Consider the following 20267-nt stretch of genomic DNA (forward strand, 5'->3'; position numbering starts at 1 on the left):
ACCACTGATCTAGTGGCTCCTTCGAGGGTAGCTCTACATCTTTAAATTAAAGTTTGTTTCCCCCAATTTTAGCTTTAACTGAAAAAAATCAAAAAGCAAGAAGAAATGATCTCCAATGAGACAACTGTGCATTACATCTGACATACAGCCACCCTTTCCATTCATGTCTATGGATGGCTTCACGCAGATTTGGAACAACCGGGAAAACAAATAAACACATTATCTTTAGGCTGCAAGGGCAAATGCGCCTAAGTGCTTATAGCCATAATGATGTATTATTGGAGTTGCATCAATTTGTGTCTTTTATTTTTGCCCATAGTGCAGCTTTAAATACCACTCAAAGAATGAGCATAGTTTTTCCAGTTTTCCAATTAACTGATATGTAGTTTATTTCTGCTATTCCTTTCATATATGTTTTTGGGAATAGCACTTCAAATTTACAGTTTCATAGTTTACCAGGTTGAAAAAAAAGCAAGGTACAAAAATATGATACCGTTTACATACTTGCCATATTTCCGGTTTGGGTTCATATCTTTTCAGGGTGAAATGTTGTGAGATTGGATCTGGCATTTTTTCTAATGTAGACTCAGGAGGCTGTAGCTTTGGTGGCAGCTTAACGTCCCATGGAACAGCTTCATAAGCTCTGTGTAGTTAAATTTAGCAGCTTTGAGATTGCAATGACCTAGCAAAATACTTTTTTCAGTTGATGATATGTTTAAATTAATCCTGCATACATGCTATCTATCTTCATCAAAATATTTGAAAAAACATAGTGAATAAGTCATTTCTAAATCAATCACTGAATACATTTATTTGAGCAAGAAAGAATCTTCATTTTTTTTATAAATCAAGTTTTAGAGGGGATAGACTCAAGTGGTATTGGCAGCGGTAAACCAAAGAAGAGTCAAAGTAGTTTTGTCTTGCACTTTTATTCATCGAGACTAACAGTGTGTTCGCTAATGGGTTCTGAAAAGCAAACAGGCAAAACATATACCTTTTTAGTGTTCTGTCGGCAATCAGCCTTTTCACCCCCAGCAGGCACCCACAGCAGAGGGAGATCCTTGAGCATTAGTCACGTCAAGGTCTGGGAGTAGCGAAGACTAATAATGAGGTTTGACTACGAGATAAGCTGTGGATCTAGGAAAGGCGCTTTTCCCACCCAAAGCTCTACAAAGCCTCGGGGCTCTTGAAGCCAGCAAAAAAAAGACTTAAAAGATTTCTGTGAAAGCAAAAAGCTTTTTTTCTCCACATCAATAACAAATCCTGGAGCCCCTTACTATTCTGTATGTGCTGCATGTGGGAAACCTAAATGACACATACACACCATTCCACAATTCTGCCTCATACAAAACACCCCATCAATTTCATGTAATAGGTTGATCTAATCACTTGCTGGGAGTGATTAATCATCACTGCTACACAGTAAGACATGGCATAACAGGAGTAGTTTTTACATTTTATGAGATACGATTACTGTTGCCCTTTCTACTACTCATAAGCTGCTTATAAGGAGTAAAAGGAGACATTTTTGCAATCGTGTGCAAAAAAAAAAAAAACAAAAAAAAAAAACAGCAATTTGATTGCACATGATTGGATGATGGATGTCAGCAGATCTTACTTCACCTTTTTCACTTAGCTCTGGGCAAATTCCCTTGCAAAGTTAAACTTCCCTTGCAAAGTGAAACTTCCCTTGCAAAGTGAACAGTCTATTCACCTTCAGTAAATGCATACCACCCAACTTTTGAACTTGAGAATGAGGGACATTTCAGGGAGACAGTTACCTGGATCTGGTTTTGTAGACACTGTGAATAGACAGAGAGCTTTAAATAGAGGATTATGAAGGATCTGAGAAACCCTGGGATGGAGCCAAAAAATAAGTATCACAGTACGTGTAGCACATAGTAGCAAACGATAGTGATGGTCAAGTTGCGCCTAACAGGGGGAATGGCTTAAAGAGGGATGATTAAACAGAAGCTGAGCCTAATTGCTGTATACAGTGCAGCATTGCTTGAACAAATGAACATAAAAAGGAAATCTTATCTTAAACTTCAGAAATATACAACATAACACTTAAGGCTCATTCATACTAGTGGTTGTAGGGGTGGTAAAAGCCTGGCTCAACCACTGGGTTTTACCACTTCACCAAGAGCTCCTCCTTTAGCTGCAGTGGCAGCAGCCAGGGAATGTACATATGCTGCAGCTGTGATGCTTTGCTTTATGGCTGCAGCAGGAATTATATCCCCTGATGCATTGGTGGGCACTGCTGCCCACTGACCGCAACCCATTCCAGTGAATAGGGACGCTCTGCAAAGCACTATTTTTTTAAATCGTACTACACCAAACTGCATAGTACTGCAGTAACATGTGGTTTGGTGGCCGCAAGCATGCTGCCATTACCAAAAAATCTCACCCGCATGCTTCTCACAAGGATAGCATGGTTGCATGCAGCGCAGGGAATGCACACAGCATATGCCTTTTCCGCACTGTGTTCCAGGGTGAATCAACCCTGAGGGCGAGAGATTTGAGAAAGAGAAGGATTACTATGTTATAATAAAGAAAGGAAGGAAGGATCACTATAGTATAATGAAAGGAAGGAAGGATCAATATGGTAAATTGAAGGCAAGAATTAAGGATCACTATGGTACATGGGAGAAAGGAAGTAGCATTATGGTACATAATAGGCAAGAAGGAAGAATCATTATGGTACATATAAGGTAGGAAGGAAGCTTCAATATGGTAAATGGAAGAAAGGAAGGAAGGGAGGAAGGAAGGATAACTATGGTACTGTACATGGAAGGCATGAAGAAAGGATCTTCATGGTACATAAAAAAAGGAAGGAATGATCACTATGGTATATGGAAGGCAGGAATAATCACTATGGCACATGGAATGCAAGAAGGTTCACTATGGTACATGGAAGACAGGATGGAGGAATCGTTATGGTACATGGAAGGGAGGAAGGATCACTATGGTACATGGAAGGTAGGAAGGAAAGGTCACTATGCCATATAGAAGGCAGGAAGGATCACTATGGCACATGGAAGGCAGGGAAGATCACTATGGTACATGGAAGGCAGGAAGGATCACTATGGTACATGGAAGACAGGAAGTTTCACTATGAGACCTGGAAGGCAGGAAGGAGCACTATAGCACATGGAAGGCAGGAAAGATCACTATAGCACATGGATGGCAGGAAGGACCATATGCTACCTGGAAGGCAGTAAGGTTCACTATGGTACATGGAAGACAGGAAGGAAGGATCACTATGGCACATGGAAGGCAGGATCACTATGGCACATGGAAGGCAGTAAGGATCACTATGGTACATGGAAGGCAGGAAGGAAGGATCACTATGGCACATGGAAGGCATTAAGGATCACTATGGTACATGGAAGGCAGGAAGGATCACTATGGTACATGAAAGGTAGGAAGGAAGGATCACTATGGCACATGGATGACAGGAAGGATCACCATGGTACATGAAAGGATCACTATATTATGTGGAAGGAAGGAAGAGAGAGAGAGGGGTGAGTTCAGTCACAGGCTGTGTTCACTCACCCAAGGCTGGCTGGTCTCCAGAACACTGCTTCAAAATTCCAGCCCACACAACCCCTTCACAGGCACAGGTTGGCTGCACTCCAGGGGTTGTGAGCGGACACAGGGGGATATGGGGAGGAGGTGGAGCAGACCTAGCCCAGCAAATCTGGGACGGTTGGGAGGTATGGTAAATTACATGGGATGGGCTTCAATCACACAGAAGGTGTAGTAAACAATAATAATATTGTTGGCTGTTTAATCAATTTTTGAGTGAGCAATGGACATTAGTTGGGTTAATCAAGTGCAGGGATCTGTTGCCCTCTACTGAGTGCATTTGTAAATAGCTGTGCTGTTTATAACAGACTTGATTGTGTATAGCACTTTCTGTCTCTGGGTTGTTGGGTTGAAAGCCCAAGAAGGAGGAAAGGCTATAATAGCTGTTATTAACCCAGACCAGGATCAGGGATTATTAGGAAAGTGTTCCTATATTTAATAGTTATCCATTGCTTCCAGGTGTATATATGTATATATTTAAAGACTGGTGACAAGTTAAATATCGGTCTCCTTGCTGTTATCTCACATGCACTATGCCAGATAGTTCAGCCTATGACACAGTGTGCATGTGTAGTGGTCATCTTGCTGTATCATAGTAGGTGAACCTGTTTATTGCAATAGAGGTTATATGCAGCTCTTGTTGTCTTAGTTAACCTTGTCCTTTTTGACTTGATTCTATAGCTAGTTTTAGCTTAGGGTTCAATAACCAGCATAGGCTAGAGGTAGGTTAGGCATCTGACGGCCCACAGGTAGTTAGAGCTCCGGTTGCATGTCAGATTGGAAGCTACTAGGGACTAGGAAGCAGAGTAGATAGGCTGAACCTGAGTTCCAATATCACACCATGGTTTCTGCTGGTGAGAAGCTATGTTCCAGACCAGTTGGACAATGGCTAGAGGATCTCCCCATCATCACTGATTCTATCTTCAGGTCTTCAGGTCTTTGACACCAAGACGGATGCAAAATCGTGATCATCCTCAGGGGTGCCTCAACTGGATTTTGCAACACTCATCTGGAGGAATCTCTTTGTTGATATATGGGTATTTTGTACATTGGAAGTATGTACTATTAATAATATTTTATTATATAAAGCTCATATTATTCCCCTACTGGTGTGTATCTACTGTATATACTTATGGTAATGTTATATGCTGGTTGCAGTTGTTCCTCTTCTCCCAATTACTTTGATTAGATTACTGGTTAATTTCTCAGGAAGGCAATCCCCTCTGCTCACAAAGGCCCTGTCCTGGGTGGCGGCACTGCCAACCTTATTAATCCAACCCACCTTCCCACTTAGCATAGATTCTGGTCCTCTTTGTTACCTACAGGTTTAGCTCAATGTCCTGTTTGAAGAGTGTCATTTCTAATCACCCCCATCCCCCCCCAAAAAAGAGAGGGCTAAACAAGTTTATTTGTAGATCCTTCAATCACAAAGTTCTTTCTGCAGAGTTGAGCAGAGAGAACTCCATGGAACACTGCAATAAAAGGACGTCAAGTTAAATAGGAAGTAAAACACAGGTTGCAATGTGGAATACTGCAGCATCCAGCAGATAATAGAATTTGTCCTTAAAGTATTAATAAAGGCAGATTGTTTTTTAATTAAAAATAACAAACATGTTATACTTACCTGCTCTGTGCAGTGGTTTTGCACAGAGCAGCCCTGATCCCCTGGCCCCTCCTTCCTGCCAAGTGCCCCTATAGCAAACAGCTTGCTATGGGGGCACCCAAGCAGGCTCACTCCCAAGCTGCTGCTCTGTGTGTCCATTCACACACAGTCGTGGATCGGCCCCACCCCCCGCTCTCTCCATTGGCTCTCCATTGGCTCACTGGCTGTGGCTGACAGTAGCAGGAGCCAATGGCTCCCACTGCTATCTCAGCCAATGAGGAGGGAGAGACCCAGAACAGCTGAAGCTCTTGTAAATATTGCTGGATCGAGATGGGGCTCAGGTAGGTATTTGGGGAGGGGGGGCTGCTGCTGCACAAAGAAGATTTATTTTATTTTATATAAGGTCTCAAGGATCAACAAAGTTGTATTATCATTTGTTACTCTAAAAATCTTGCCGTTGAAGGCAACTGACCAGCGATTGGACCAGTAGAGAACACTCACCTCTTTCCATTGCATAATTTACTTGTTGGATAAACTAGTGAGGTGAACTAAGAATGCTTCCCTAATTGGCAAGCAAGATTGTATGGGGTTTTGTTCAGTGAGGGAGTGATGATGTAGGAGCATGTGCTCTGTGGACATATCCTGTTTTGTGTTTCTATGGACACATTTGGGTTGTGTGAGTACGAGACTGGCCTTTGGGGACACATTTCTGGTTCTATCAATACATTACTGATTGTGTCTCCGTGGAAACTATTCCTGGTTATGTCAGTATATACTGATTATGTCTCTGTGGAAAAATTTCTCCTTGTGTAGGTGCAGTACTCTGCAGGAGCATTCCTTATTATGTCCATATGTACTGATTGTGTCCCAGTCTCCCTTTGGAAACATTTCTAGTTGTGTTGTGGCAGTGGGCTAAAATTGCTAAATTTGGAACAAAATGGTTGCTTCTGATAACATGTTCTTGTTTGTAAGAAGTGCTAAGGTTTTGTACATTTAAGTGAGACTAGCGCGTAGTTAGAAAATTTCAAACCGTAGTTAACCACTTGAGCCCCGGACCATTATGCTGCCTAAGGACCAGAGGTCTTTTTCCAATTTGGCACTGCGTCGCTTTAACTGCTAATTGCGCGGTCATGCAATGCTGTACCTAAACGGAATTTGCGTCCTTTTCTTCCCACAAATAGAGCTTTCTTTTGATGGTATTTGATCACCTCTGCAGTTTTTATTTTTTGCGCTATAAACGGAAAAAGACCAAAAATTTTGAAAAAAAATGATATTTTCTACTTTTTGTTATAAAAAAAATCCAATAAACTAAATTTTAGTCATACATTTAGGCCAAAATGTATTCAGCCACATGTCTTTGGTAAAAAAAATGTCAATAAGCATATATTTATTGGTTTGCGCAAAAGTTATAGCGTTTACAAACTAGGGTACATTTTCTGTAATTTACACAGCTTTTAGTTTATGACTGCCTATGTCATTTCTTGAGGTGCTAAAATGGCAGGGCAGTACAAACCCCCCCCAAATGACCCCATTTTGGAAAGTTGACACCCCAAGGAAATTGCTGAGAGGCATGTTGAACCCATTGAATATTTATTTTTTTTGTCCCAAGTTATTGAATAATGACAAAAAAAAAAAAAAAAAAAATATTTACAAAAAGTTGTCACTAAATGATATATTGCTCACACAGGCCATGGGCCTATGTGGAATTGCACCCCAAAATACATTCAGCTGCTTCTCCTGAGTATGGGGATACCACATGTGTGGGACTTTTTGGGAGCTTAGCCGCGTACGGGGCCCCGAAAACCAAGCACCGCCTTCAGGATTTCTAAGGGTGTAAATTTTTGATTTCACTCTTCACTGCCTATCACAGTTTCAGAGGCCATGGAATGCCCAGGTGGCACAAACCCCCCCCCAAATGACCCCATTTTGAAAAGTAGACACCCCAAGCTATTTGCTGAGAGGCATATTGAGTCCATGGAATATTTTATATTTTGACACAAGTTGCGGGAAAGTGACACTTTTTTTTTTTTGCACAAAGTTGTCACTAAATGATATATTGCTCACACAGGGCATGGGCATATGTGGAATTGCACCCCAAAATACATTTAGCTGCTTCTCCTGAGTATGGGGATACCACATGTGTGGGACTTTTTGGGAGCCTAGCCGCGTACGGGGCCCCGAAAACCAAGCACCGCCTTCAGGATTTCCAAGGGTGAAAATTTTTGATTTCACTCTTCACTGCCTATCACAGTTTCGGAGGCCATGGAATGCCCAGGTGGCACAAACCCCCCCCCAAATGACCCCATTTTGGAAAGTAGACACCCCAAGCTATTTGTTGAGAGGCATGGTGAGTATTTTGCAGCTCTCATTTGTTTTTGAAAATGAAGAAAGACAAGAAAAAACTTTTTTTTTTTTCTTTTTTCAATTTTCAAAACTTTGTGACAAAAAGTGAGGTCTGCAAAATACTCACTATACCTCTCAGCAAATAGCTTTGGGTGTCTACTTTCCAAAATGGGGTCATTTGGGGGGGTTTTGTGCCACCTGGGCTTTCCATGGCCTCCGAAACTGTGATAGGCAGTGAAGAGTGAAATCAAAAATTCACGCCCTTAGAAAGCCTGAAGGCGGTGCTTGGTTTTCGGGGTCCCGTACGCGGCTAGGCTCCCAAAAAGTCTCACACATGTGGTATCCCCGTACTCAGGAGAAGCAGCAGAATGTATTTTGGGGTGTAATTTCACATATTCCCATGGCATGTTTGAGCAATATATCATTTAGTGACAACTTTGTGCAAAAAAAAAAAAAAAAAATTTGTCTCTTTCCCGCAACTTGTGTCGCAATATAAAATATTCCATGGACTCGACATGCCTCTCAGCAAATAGCTTGGGGTGTCTACTTTCCAAAATGGGGTCATTTGGGGGGGTTTTGAACTGTCCTGGCATTTTATGCACAACATTTAGAAGCTTATGTCACACATCACCAACTCTTCTAACCACTTGAAGACAAAGCCCTTTCTGACACTCATTGTTTACATGAAAAAGTTATTTTTTTTTGCAAAAAAATTACTTTGAACCCCCAAACATTATATATTTTTTTAAAGCAAATGCCCTACAGATTAAAATGGTGGGTGTTTCATTTTTTTTTTTCACACAGTATTTGCGCAGCGATTTTTCAAACGCATTTTTTGGGGAAAAAACACACTTTTTTAAATTTTAATGCACTAAAACACACTATATTGCCCAAATGTTTGATGAAATAAAAAAGATGATCTTAGGCCGAGTACATGGATACCAAACATGACATGCTTTAAAATTGCGCACAAACGTGCAGTGGCAACAAAATAAATGCATTTTTAAAAGCCTTTAAAAGCCTTTACAGGTTACCACTTTAGATTTACAGAGGAGGTCTACTGCAAAAATTACTGCCCTCGATCTGACCTTCGCGGCGATACCTCACATGCATGGTGCAATTGCTGTTTACGTTTGACGACAGACCGCCGTTTGCGTTCGCCTTAGCGCGAGAGCAGGGGGCGACAGGGGTGCTTTTTTTTTTTTTTCTTTATTATTTTTTTGCTTTTTTATCTTATTTTTAAACTGTTCCTTTCATTTTTTTTTTTTTTTAATCATTTTTATTGTTATCTCGGGGAATGCAAATATCCCCTATGATAGCAATAGGTAGTGACAGGTACTCTTTTTTGAAAAAATTTGGTCTATTAGACCCTAGATCTCTCCTCTGCCCTCAAAGCATCTGATGACACCAAGATCGGTGTGATAAAATGCTTTCCCAATTTCCCAATGGCGCTATTTACATCCGGCGAAATCTAAGTCATAAAATGATCGTAGCTTCCGGTTTCTTAGGCCATAGAGATGTTTGGAGCCACTCTGGTCTCTGATCAGCTCTATGGTCAGCTGGCTGAATCACCGGCTGCATTCTCAGGTTCCCTGTTGAGACAGGAGAGCCAGAGAAAAACACGGAAGACGGTGTGGGGGGGGGGGGCATTCCCTCCCACGGCTTGTAAAAGCAGTCTAGAGGCTAATTAGCCACTAGGATTGCTTTTACATGAAAGCCGACCGCTGGCTGAAAAGAATGATACCAAGATGATACCTAAACCTGCAGGCATCATTCTGGTATAACCATTCAAAGTCGTGAATGGCGTACCTGAAGACAAAAAAATGGTTAACAATGGTTAACAATAAAGCACAGTAAACAGTAAAGTATAAATAATTACATACCTGAAAAACAAACATGATAAAACATAATAACAATAACAATAACAATAAAACATTGCAGAATAGAATACAGTAAAAAAAGAGCAGAACAATAGAGAGAGAGAATAGAGAGAGAGAACAATAAAACGACAACTATTTTTTTTTATTTTATATATATATATATTTTTTTACACTTTTTTTGTAACTAACTTTTATAACGGTAACCGGTTCCAGGTTCGGGTCTCTCAAAATGCGATGGCATCTTGGGAGACCCTGTGAAAGTGTGCCTAGTCTGTGCAATGCTGTACCCTACGCTAATAACTAGTGCATGGTAGCGTTCAAAACATTCACCAATGCAAAGACCAGGATTGTCAGGACAGGAGGGACAATAATAGCGGGTGTCACGCCTATATCCGCGCTTGCTGCAGACACGACATCTTTTTGGGGGGGTTCGTTGGGTAGGGGTACTCGGGAGGACATAAAAATGCCTCTCATGCAGCCGACTGCATTTGGTTGGGGATGTGAATGGGGGAAGTACGGGCGCTGCAGAAGCGGTGTGTTCCCAATTAGGATTGGCGAATGCAGCAGGAAGGACACTATGGGCATGACGGGCCTGTGTTTGTCTTTTTGGTGGCAGCGGGACACTACTTGTGCTTGCCACCTCACCAGCTTGAACTGCACTTATGGGACTCGCCACGTCACCAAGTGTTACTGCAGCGCTGGTTTGACTACGACCGGGGTGTACTAGGCCGCTGGTGCTTGCCAGTTCAATAAAAAGCTTCCAAAAAAACTGTTAGCGATCGCAGGGATCAGGCCTGACTCTGCAAACGCTGCAGTTATGCGTTTAGTGTTTTGTAAGTGACAGTGATCGATCGATACTGCACTTGGGTGGGCTGGGCTGGGCCGGGCGGAGGGGCAAAACGCAGGTGCTAGCAGGTATCTGGGCTGATCCCGCTAACACTGCGTTTTTGGGAACCCTAAACTGCTGGGGACGCTAGTATAGATCTGATCGGATCAGATATTGATCAGTTCAGATACTATACCACTAAAGGAGGCGTATGCTGCGTGCGTGGGTGTTAGCGGTACTGGCGCTAACCTGACGCTGCCTGGGGCCGGTGCTTGCTAGTTCACCAAAATGCTACCAAAAAAACTGTTAGCGATCGCAGGGATCAGGCCTGACTCTGCGAACGCTGCAGTTATGCGTTTAGTGCCTTGTAAGTGACAGTGATCGATCGATACTGCACTTGGGTGGACTGGGCTGGGCTGGGCCGGGCGGAGGGGCACAACGCAGGTGCTAGCAGGTATCTGGGCTGATCCCGCTAACACTGCGTTTTTGGGAACCCTAAACTGCTGGGGACGCTAGTATAGATCTGATCGGACCAGATATTGATCCGTTCAGATACTATACCACTAAGGGAGGTGTATGGTACGTGCGTGGGTGTCAGTGGTACTGGCGCTAATCTGGCGCAGCCTGGGGCTGGTGCTTGCCAGCTCACCAAAATGCTACCAAAAAACTGTTAGCGATCGCAGGGATCAGGCCTGACTCTGCGAACGCTGCAGTTATGCGTTTAGTGTTTTGTAAGTGACAGTGATCGATCGATACTGCACTTGGGTGGGCTGGGCTGGGCCGGGCGGAGGGGCAAAACGCAGGTGCTAGCAGGTATCTGGGCTGATCCCGCTAACACTGCGTTTTTGGGAACCCTAAACTGCTGGGGACGCTAGTATAGATCTGATCGGATCAGATATTGATCAGTTCAGATACTATACCACTAAAGGAGGCGTATGCTGCGTGCGTGGGTGTTAGCGGTACTGGCGCTAACCTGACGCTGCCTGGGGCCGGTGCTTGCTAGTTCACCAAAATGCTACCAAAAAAACTGTTAGCGATCGCAGGGATCAGGCCTGACTCTGCGAACGCTGCAGTTATGCGTTTAGTGCCTTGTAAGTGACAGTGATCGATCGATACTGCACTTGGGTGGACTGGGCTGGGCTGGGCCGGGCGGAGGGGCACAACGCAGGTGCTAGCAGGTATCTGGGCTGATCCCGCTAACACTGCGTTTTTGGGAACCCTAAACTGCTGGGGACGCTAGTATAGATCTGATCGGACCAGATATTGATCCGTTCAGATACTATACCACTAAGGGAGGTGTATGGTACGTGCGTGGGTGTCAGTGGTACTGGCGCTAATCTGGCGCAGCCTGGGGCTGGTGCTTGCCAGCTCACCAAAATGCTACCAAAAAACTGTTAGCGATCGCAGGGATCAGGCCTGACTCTGCGAACGCTGCAGTTATGCGTTTAGTGTTTTGTAAGTGACAGTGATCGATCGATACTGCACTTGGGTGGGCCGGGCGGAGGGACAAAACGCAGGTGCTAGCAGGTATCTGGGCTGATCCCACTAACACTGCGTTTTTGGGAACCCTAAACTGCTGGGGACGCTAGTATAGATCTGATCAGATCAGATATTGATCCGTTCAGATACTATACCACTAAGGGAGGCGTATGCTGCGTGCGTGGGTGTTAGCGGTACTGGCGCTAATCTGACGCTGCCTGGGGCGACGCATATCACCGCCGGGCGACCGGGGGGCTAAACCTTTATTCGGTAATAAACGGCGGGTGCCCTGACACTATAAAAAATAAACAAACTAACCAGCGTCACCCGTAACAGTTATACGGTGATCAGTGGTGAAAGGGTTAACTAGGGGGCAATCAAGGGGTTAAAACATTTATTAGATAGTATATGGGGGTCCCTGTCGCTATAAAACGCTGACGGCGAACCTAAATATTTACCTCACTAACTAGCGTCACCAGCGACACTAATACAGCGATCAGAAAAATGATCGCTTAGTGACACTGGTGACAGGGGGTGATCAAGGGGTTAAAACTTTATTAGGGGGGGTTAGGGGGGTATCCTAGACCTAAAGGGGGGTAACAGTAACTGTCCCAACACTGTAACTGTCACAAACTGACACCAATACAGTAATCAGAAAAAAAAAAAAAAACTGCTGGTGTCAGTTTGTGACGGGGGGGGGGGGGGGGATCGGGGGGGGCGATCGGGGGGGGATCGGGGTGTTTTGTGTGCCTGGCATGTTCTACTGTGTGTGTGTGTGTTGTGCACTCACTCACTTGTCTTCTCTCCTCGGGCCGGAACGGAAATTACCGAGCCGAGGAGAGATGACATCATTTCCTTTGCTGCTGTTTAGCATACAGCAGCAAAGGAATGTTCTCATTGGCCGGCGGCGATCGCGAGGGGGGGGCCACGAACGGATGGCCTCCCCCTCATCTCCGATCGCCGTGGGAGAAAAGACGACCGCCTCGGGCACCGGGGGGGGGGGTCCGATCGGACCCCCCACCCGTGGAAGGCAAATCACGTACATGTACGTGATTTTGTCTGTCCGTGCCACCTTGCCGACGTAAATCGGCGTGAGGCGGTCGTCAAGTGGTTAAGAAATTCAAAATGTTTGCATCTAACTCCCCCTTATTCTGAGAAGCTAGGATCACAGCAACCTTATTAGTGGCTGATAAATTAGGCAGATAACTGAAAGACTGTTGAAGATATTTGCTAACAAGCATATTAGGGGCTTACACAATGCCTTGGGAAGGTCTATGTAATTGTTAAAATATATACATGGATATTTAAAAAAAATTTTCTCAGCACCTACTGTATATCTGCTGTATTCATTTTTCACTTCCTCCTCCCTGGCCGTGGCCCATCACATCATTTCCTGTTTGCAATGCCTTCTGGGAAGGGGCGGCAACTTCCTCTGACACTGCTGTTGCTATGGAAACCTGACCTGAAACCTATTACACTGCTTGTGCTGCACTGAGCATGTGCGAGATCTGCAAGGATGAGATGCAGGAAGAAATACAGTCTGGCTTCAGATGCCCACACTTAAGATGGCCACGGCCTGCTGTAAGTTTATAAAATAACAAACTACTGCTATAAACTAACAAAACAGACCTTAGTTTACAGACTAACTGTACTATAATACATTAAGCTTGTGTATTATAGGGGTATTTTTATTTAAAAAGTATAATTTCGACCGGAACACTACTTTAATTGCTGCTAACTGTTAAGTAGATATTTATGTTGCATCTAGTGCTTTGCTTAACTGCTGTTTTGTTTTAAGATGGGTAAAGTCCATGGCAAAGGACCTCTGCCAAACATACCTAAGCCCCTGTGTAATGTAATAAGGGTTATTAAAAAGAAATAAAAAGAGAGAGAGGAGCAAACGACAAACGATTTCAACATTTAAAATGAAAAGAGTATGTTTTGAGAGTCTCTCGCTGGTATGATTATTGTGTAGACCCATGGACTGATAATTTAGCAACATGGAGTGAAAATATGGAGTCACATTTTCACTTTGTATGGGATGGTGCAAATGATGAGTTCCACATGAATATGGTGAAGGGATTGTGACAGAGAAGCAACCCCATGGTTTTCAGGGAATCCAGAGTGGGACATGAAGCATATGAGGGCGGGAGGACTAAATTGGTTGCAGTATGCCCTGTGATATATTCCTGAGCCCCCAAAGGTACCTTCTAATGTTCCCTCAGCCCCTGGACCATCCTCACCTAGTTATAATGCAGTATACCTCTCTCTCCCTCTAAAGAAAGAGGATGATTTAAGGCCAAATTGTACTGCGTCTATCTCAACATAAGTACGCCCCCCCCCGTTCAACATGTAGAACAACTCCCAGATAGCCAGTATAGTGTAGGAGGGGAACAGAAGCAAGAGGAGAAGAAATTCCAAGGGAAGATGAGGGTGTGGCAAGTTTGAACACTGTTCTCGTACTTGTTTGAATATCGAAAACGATGAGTTGACCGCTCAGATTGTAAAAACTGCAGTAATGAAAAGATGTGTGTGTATACCTTGAACTTTTTGGGTTGTGTTAGCTAACTAATGATGAGGAAATGTTGCTTTTATGAAGATGATGAATGCATTTTGTTTTCTCTGTAGTGAATGTGACAATGTTACCTGAATTAAGCCAGAAAAGTAATGCTAAGTATGGCTGATTTGTAAAATGAGTTTTGCTACTTATGTTTAAGAGCCTAAGTGAGTTTAACATAGGGAGAGATAAGTAATTAAGTGAAGGTGAACGTTTTGTAAAGTGGTACTGTATATGAGAAAGATAGAAGTTTTTGTAGAAAGACTTTGTATGTTTAACTGAGAAATCATTTGTAGCAGAGAGGGATTTGACCCCTCCTTTACATGTACTGTGTGTGTCTCTGTAAAAAGGATAAGGCTGGCTTTCAGTATTCCCCCTCCCTCATTCGATAGAGATATCCTGTGTGAAGGACTGCGTGTGTGAAATGTAGCATAATGTGATAATTTTTGACTAGCATAGCATGTTAGGTCTGACTCACAGAAGCATGATCAGATCCCATACACAGCCCTCTTCCCTTTTTTCCAGTACATGGGAAGATACGTCCTGGGTGGGTATAGGCAGAGGACAGGTCCTAACACTCCACCCTGTAGAATGGGGAATCAAGCTCAGGGTGTTACACCCCGCCCCCCCAGTCAGATACTCAGACTCTGTCAATGCTTAATCTCAGCAAACACACTCCCAGAGGTACCCCCAGTCGTGACACTCCCAGTATAAGTAGGATAGAAGCTGAAATAACAAAAGAAAGCAATAGGCACACAGGTCAAGTGTCCACTTCCACCCCAAAGAATCCTGATGTCAGTAACCAGACTCTTGCCCCATCCTTCAACTTAGTTATGCAAATGCCCCTAAAGAAATAGACTGTGGGGGATACCGAACTCTAGTCTACTCCCCTTTTTACCACAATAGACCTACTGAACTGGAAAAGAGAAGACATGGACAGTCTTAGAATAACCTAACCTTAGTAAAATTGTGGAGGTCCTCTAGCAGCTCTTTGAGAGTCCAGCACAGTTTTATGAGAGACTATGTGAAGCTTTCAGATTGTATACCCCTTTGATCCAAAGACAAATGATAATAAGAATTTGGTGAACACGGCCTTTGTAGGCCAGTCTGGAAGAGACATTAAACAGAAAGTACAGAAGGAGGGTTTATACAAAATAGGAAGCACATCGGAGAATGAAAAAGAAAGTTGATTTACTGGCAGAAGTCCTGACAGAAATAGTTCAGAGAAACGGAGAGCGCTCAGGCAGGGCCCGAGAAGTTTATATACAGTCAGGTCCATAAATATTGGGACATCGACACAATTCTAATCTTTTTGGCTCTATACACCACCACAATGGATTTGAAATGAAACAAACAAGATGTGCTTTAACTGCAGACTTTCAGCTTTAATTTGAGGGTATTTACATCCAAATCAGGTGAATGGTGTAGGAATTACAACAGTTTGTATATGTGCCTCCCACTTTTTAAGGGACCAAAAGTAATGGGACAATTGGCTGCTCAGCTGTTCCATGGCCAGGTGTGTGTTATTCCCTCATTATCCCATTTACAAGGAGCAGATAAAAGGTCCAGAGTTCATTTCAAGTGTGCTATTTGCGTTTGGAATCTGTTGCTGTCAACTCTCAATATGAGATCCAAAGAGCTGTCACTATCAGTGAGGCAGGCCATCATTAGGCTGAAAAAACAAAACAAACCCATCAGAGAGATGGCAAAAACATTAGGTGTGGCCAAATCAACTGTTTGGAACATCCTTAAAAAGAAAGAATGCACTGGTGAGCTCAGCAACACCAAAAGACCTGGAAGACCACAGAAAACAACTGTGGTGGATAACCGAAGAATTATTTCAGTGGTGAAGAAAACATCCTTCACAACAGTTGGCCAGATCAAGAACACTCTCCAGGAGGTAGGTGTATGTGTGTCAAAGTCAACAATCAAGAGAAGATTTCACCAGAGTGAATACAGACGGTTCACCACAAGATGTAAACCATTGGTGAGCCTCAAAAACAGGAATGTCAGATTAGAGTTTGCCAAACAACATCTAAAAAAGCCTTCACAGTTCTGGAACAACATCCTATGGACAGATGAGACCATGATCACCTTGTACCAGAGTGATGGGATGAGAAGAGTGTGTAGAAGGAAAGGTACTGCTCATGATCCAAAGCGTACCACCTCATCAGTGAAGCATGGTGGTGGTAGTGCCATGGCGTAGGCATGTATGGCTGACAATGGAACTGGTTCTCTTGTATTTATTGATTATGTGACTGCTGACAAAAGCAGCAGGATGAATTCTGAAGTGTTTCGGGCAATATTATTTGCTCATATTCAGCAAAATGCTTCAGAACTCATTGGACGGCACTTCACAGTGCAGATGGACAATGAACAGAAGCATACTGCGAAAGCAACCAAAGAGTTTTTTAAGGGAAAGAAGTGGAATGTTATGCAATGGCCAAGTCAATTACCTGACCTGAATCGATTGAGCATGCATTTCACTTGCTGAAGACAAAACTGAAGGGGAAATTCCCCAAGAACAAGCAGGAACTGAAGACAGTTGCAGTAGAGGCCTGGCAGAACATCACCAGTGATGAAACTCAGCGTCTGGTGATGTCTATGCGTTCCAGACTTCAGGCTGTAATTGACTGCAAAGGATTTGCAACCAAGTATTAAAAAGTGAAAGTTTGATGGATGATTATTAATCTGTCCCATTACTTTTGGTCCCTTAAAAAGTGGGAGGCACATAGACAAACTGTTGTAATTCCTATACTGTTCACCTGATTTGGATGTAAATACCCTCAAATTAAAGCTGAAAGTCTGCAGTTAAAGCACATCATGTTTGTTTCATTTCAAATCCATTGTGGTGGTGTATAGAGACAAAAAGATTAGAATTGTGTCGATGTCCCAAAATTTATGGACCTGACTGTACATGTTGTACAGAAGAAGACAAAGTATGTGTTGAAAGTGGAAAGAGGTTTATATGCATGTTGCGAAGAAGAAAAAGTATGCGCTGAAATTGGAATTGTCAGGAGACGTATGTTTGAGTCCCGCAAATACCAGGCCATGCTGTGTGAAAATCCCAAAATCCATTTAGAGATTGCTAACACCCTAAACCCAGCCACTTTGCTTCCCACCTCTTAAGCTGTAGGAGCCTTACCGATGGAAGAATTACTGGTTGGCTTTATCGTGATGACCCCCTCAGAAGGATACAAATATTTGCTGGTGGCCGTTCCAGGCTGGGTAGAGGTGTGGCCCACGAGGAGCAGGAAAACAAAAGAAGTGGTCAAGTGCCTGATCCAGGAAATTATCCCCAGATATGGAATCCCCTCTGCAATAGGCTCAGACAAAGGCCCTGCCTTTGTTCACAAGTGCCTCCAGGAATTAGCAACAGCACTCAAGATTACTTGGAAACTACACATCGCATATAGGCCATAAAGTTCTGGAAAAGTGGAAAGAATGAACCATACTCTTAAATTACAACTGGCCAAACTCTGTCAGGAAACCCAAATGAAATGGACCTTGATGCTGCCCATTGCTTTGCTGAGAATTCGGAGTACTCCAACTAAGAGGACAAATTTGTCCCCTTTTGAAGCACTATACGGTAGGCCCCCACCCATCATAAAAGGTATTAAGGGAGATTTACATTAGATGGATGGTGAATCGTGAACTGTTACAGAAACTAGGGGAAAATATGCAGGACATAGGGGAATGGGTTCAGGAAAAAACTCCCCATAAGTCGGCCAACTCAGTCCACCCCTTTGCACCAGGAAATGCAGTGTGAGTAAAAGAGTAGAACCTAACCCCTTTAGGGCCTAGATTGAGAGGTCCTTACACTGTTCTGTTGCCTACCCCCACAGACATTAAGGTGGCCGAAGGTGACCCCTTGGATGCAGTAGACCCTCAAGACTCCTTATAGCTAAAACTGACTAGAGAAATCAGAGGGAAGAACTCCAGCCCTGTTCCCAGCACATCCTTGGAAGCTGCTGGGTCGCCACATGGCAGAAGATAATTGGACTGCAGCCCTGCTCCCAGCACATTCCTGGAAGCTGCTGGGTCAACGCATGGTGGAAGAAAAAGGACACATCTGTGATATGCTAGTTCTGCACCAGTCACATCCGGAAGCTGACAGTACGCACAGCCGAAGCTTCAGGGTATTCATTGATATGATGTTTACTAAAAATGTTTTGATAAGATTTCTGGTAGCCATAGTAATGATACTGGCTAGGCCCAAAAGGGAGGGCAAATCATGTGACCTATGTATCAAAACCACTAGAGTAGGGTCCATAACCACCAAAATGTTGCTATAGCATTCTTATTACCAATGTGAAGGCATAGTAACTGGCACTTGTGTACATAATGAAGCTTTTATGATGCTTAGTCTCCGCTCAAGTTTTCGCTACAATAGCGTCAAAGGGGGAATATGGCAGTGGGCTAAAATAGCTGAATTTGGAACAAAATGGTTGCTTCTGATAACATGTTCTTATTTGTAAACACATCTAAGGTTTTGTACATCTAAGTGAGACTAGCACGTAGTTAAGAAATTCCAAATGTTTTCATCCAACTCCCCCTTTTTCTCTGAATTTTGTGCATCGAAATTGTGTACACACGATCGGAATTTACGACAACGGATTTTGTTGTCGGAAAATTTGACAACAAGCTCTCAAATTTTGTTGGTCAGAAATTCCGACAGAAAATGTCCAATGGAGCCTACACACGGTCGGATTTTCCGACAACAAGCTCACATGGAACATTTGTCGTCAGAAATTCCGATCGTGTGTACGCGGCATTGGTGTTAACCGGAACAGAGTGTAGTTATAACAGCACTAAAAGTGAAGTTACACTTTTAAGCCAATCAATTTGAATTTTTTTGTTTGAACACTGCCAAAATGCATATATGTTCATTAAATACATATATTCATTGTTAAATCTAGCATTAGGATTGTGTGAACTAACAATAGTAAGATTTGTGCAAATTAACAATAGTGAGATTTGTGTGAACTAACAATTGTTTATTGCATGCCTAGAAGTTGCCAGTATAACAATGTAAGCTTCTAAAACGTTTCAGTTTGAAGCAGAAATACTACAGCTTGCCAATCAATTACTATATAATTCAAGCAGACGCTACCTAAATAAATATATTTTTGTATGGGTTACCATTGAAATAGTAATTTTTTTCTTCATGAGGAAGATAATCATTTTGTTAATCACCTGTGAAATTGGTTTTTGAAAGTTCTTCATCACTGAGCTTTTCCAGGGTAAAAATTACATGAAATGTGTTGATACAATTGATTCATGTTTTCCTAACCGGCATCTGAACCTCAAGGTGAGCAAGAGGACACACATTTTGTTCACTTGTACAAGCGTAGAGAATTGCGGATGATCGTTATCTTATACATACAATTTCTTAACATACAAAAGGTCTGATATATACTGTATATACAATATCTCACAAAAGTGAGTACACCCCTCACATTTGTGTAAATATTTTATTATATCATGTGACAACACTGAAGAAATTACACTTTGCTACAATGTAAAGTAGTGAATGTACAGCTTGTATAACAGTGTCAATTTGCTGTCCCCTCAAAATAACTCAACACGCAGCCATTAATGTCTAAACCACTGGCAACAAAAGTGAGTACACCCCAAAGTGAAAATGTCCAAAATGGGCACAATTAGCCATTTTCCCTCCCTGGTGTCATGTGACTTGTTAGTGTTACAAGGTCTCAGGTATGAATGGAGAGCAGGTGTGTTAAATGTGGTGTTATCACTCTTATGCCGCGTACAGACGATCGGAATTTCCGACAACCAAACCGTGGATTTATTTCCGACGGATGTTGGCTGAAACTTGTCTTGCATACACACGGTCGCTCAAATGTTGTAGGAAATTCCAAACGTCAAGAACGCAGTGACGTACAACATGTATGACGGGACTAGAAAAAGAAGTTTAAATAGCCAGTGTGGCTCTTTTGCTTGATTCCGAGCATGCGTGGAATTTTG

At 42.9% G+C, this 20267-nt stretch overlaps 1 protein-coding gene across 1 annotated transcript in view; it reads right to left on the minus strand.

Annotated features, from left to right (window-relative positions):
• SPMIP7 (sperm microtubule inner protein 7) overlaps positions 1 to 20267 on the minus strand; it is a 136405-nt gene that overhangs the window by 81266 nt on the left and 34872 nt on the right. The window contains exon 4 of the mRNA XM_073630618.1: positions 505 to 643. Within this exon, the coding sequence (XP_073486719.1) occupies positions 505 to 643 (139 nt within the window). The remainder of the gene's footprint in view (positions 1 to 504; positions 644 to 20267) is intronic.

This window comes from Aquarana catesbeiana, linkage group LG05 (genome assembly GCF_042186555.1).
Source record: "Aquarana catesbeiana isolate 2022-GZ linkage group LG05, ASM4218655v1, whole genome shotgun sequence".
Taxonomy (NCBI): domain Eukaryota; kingdom Metazoa; phylum Chordata; class Amphibia; order Anura; family Ranidae; genus Aquarana; species Aquarana catesbeiana.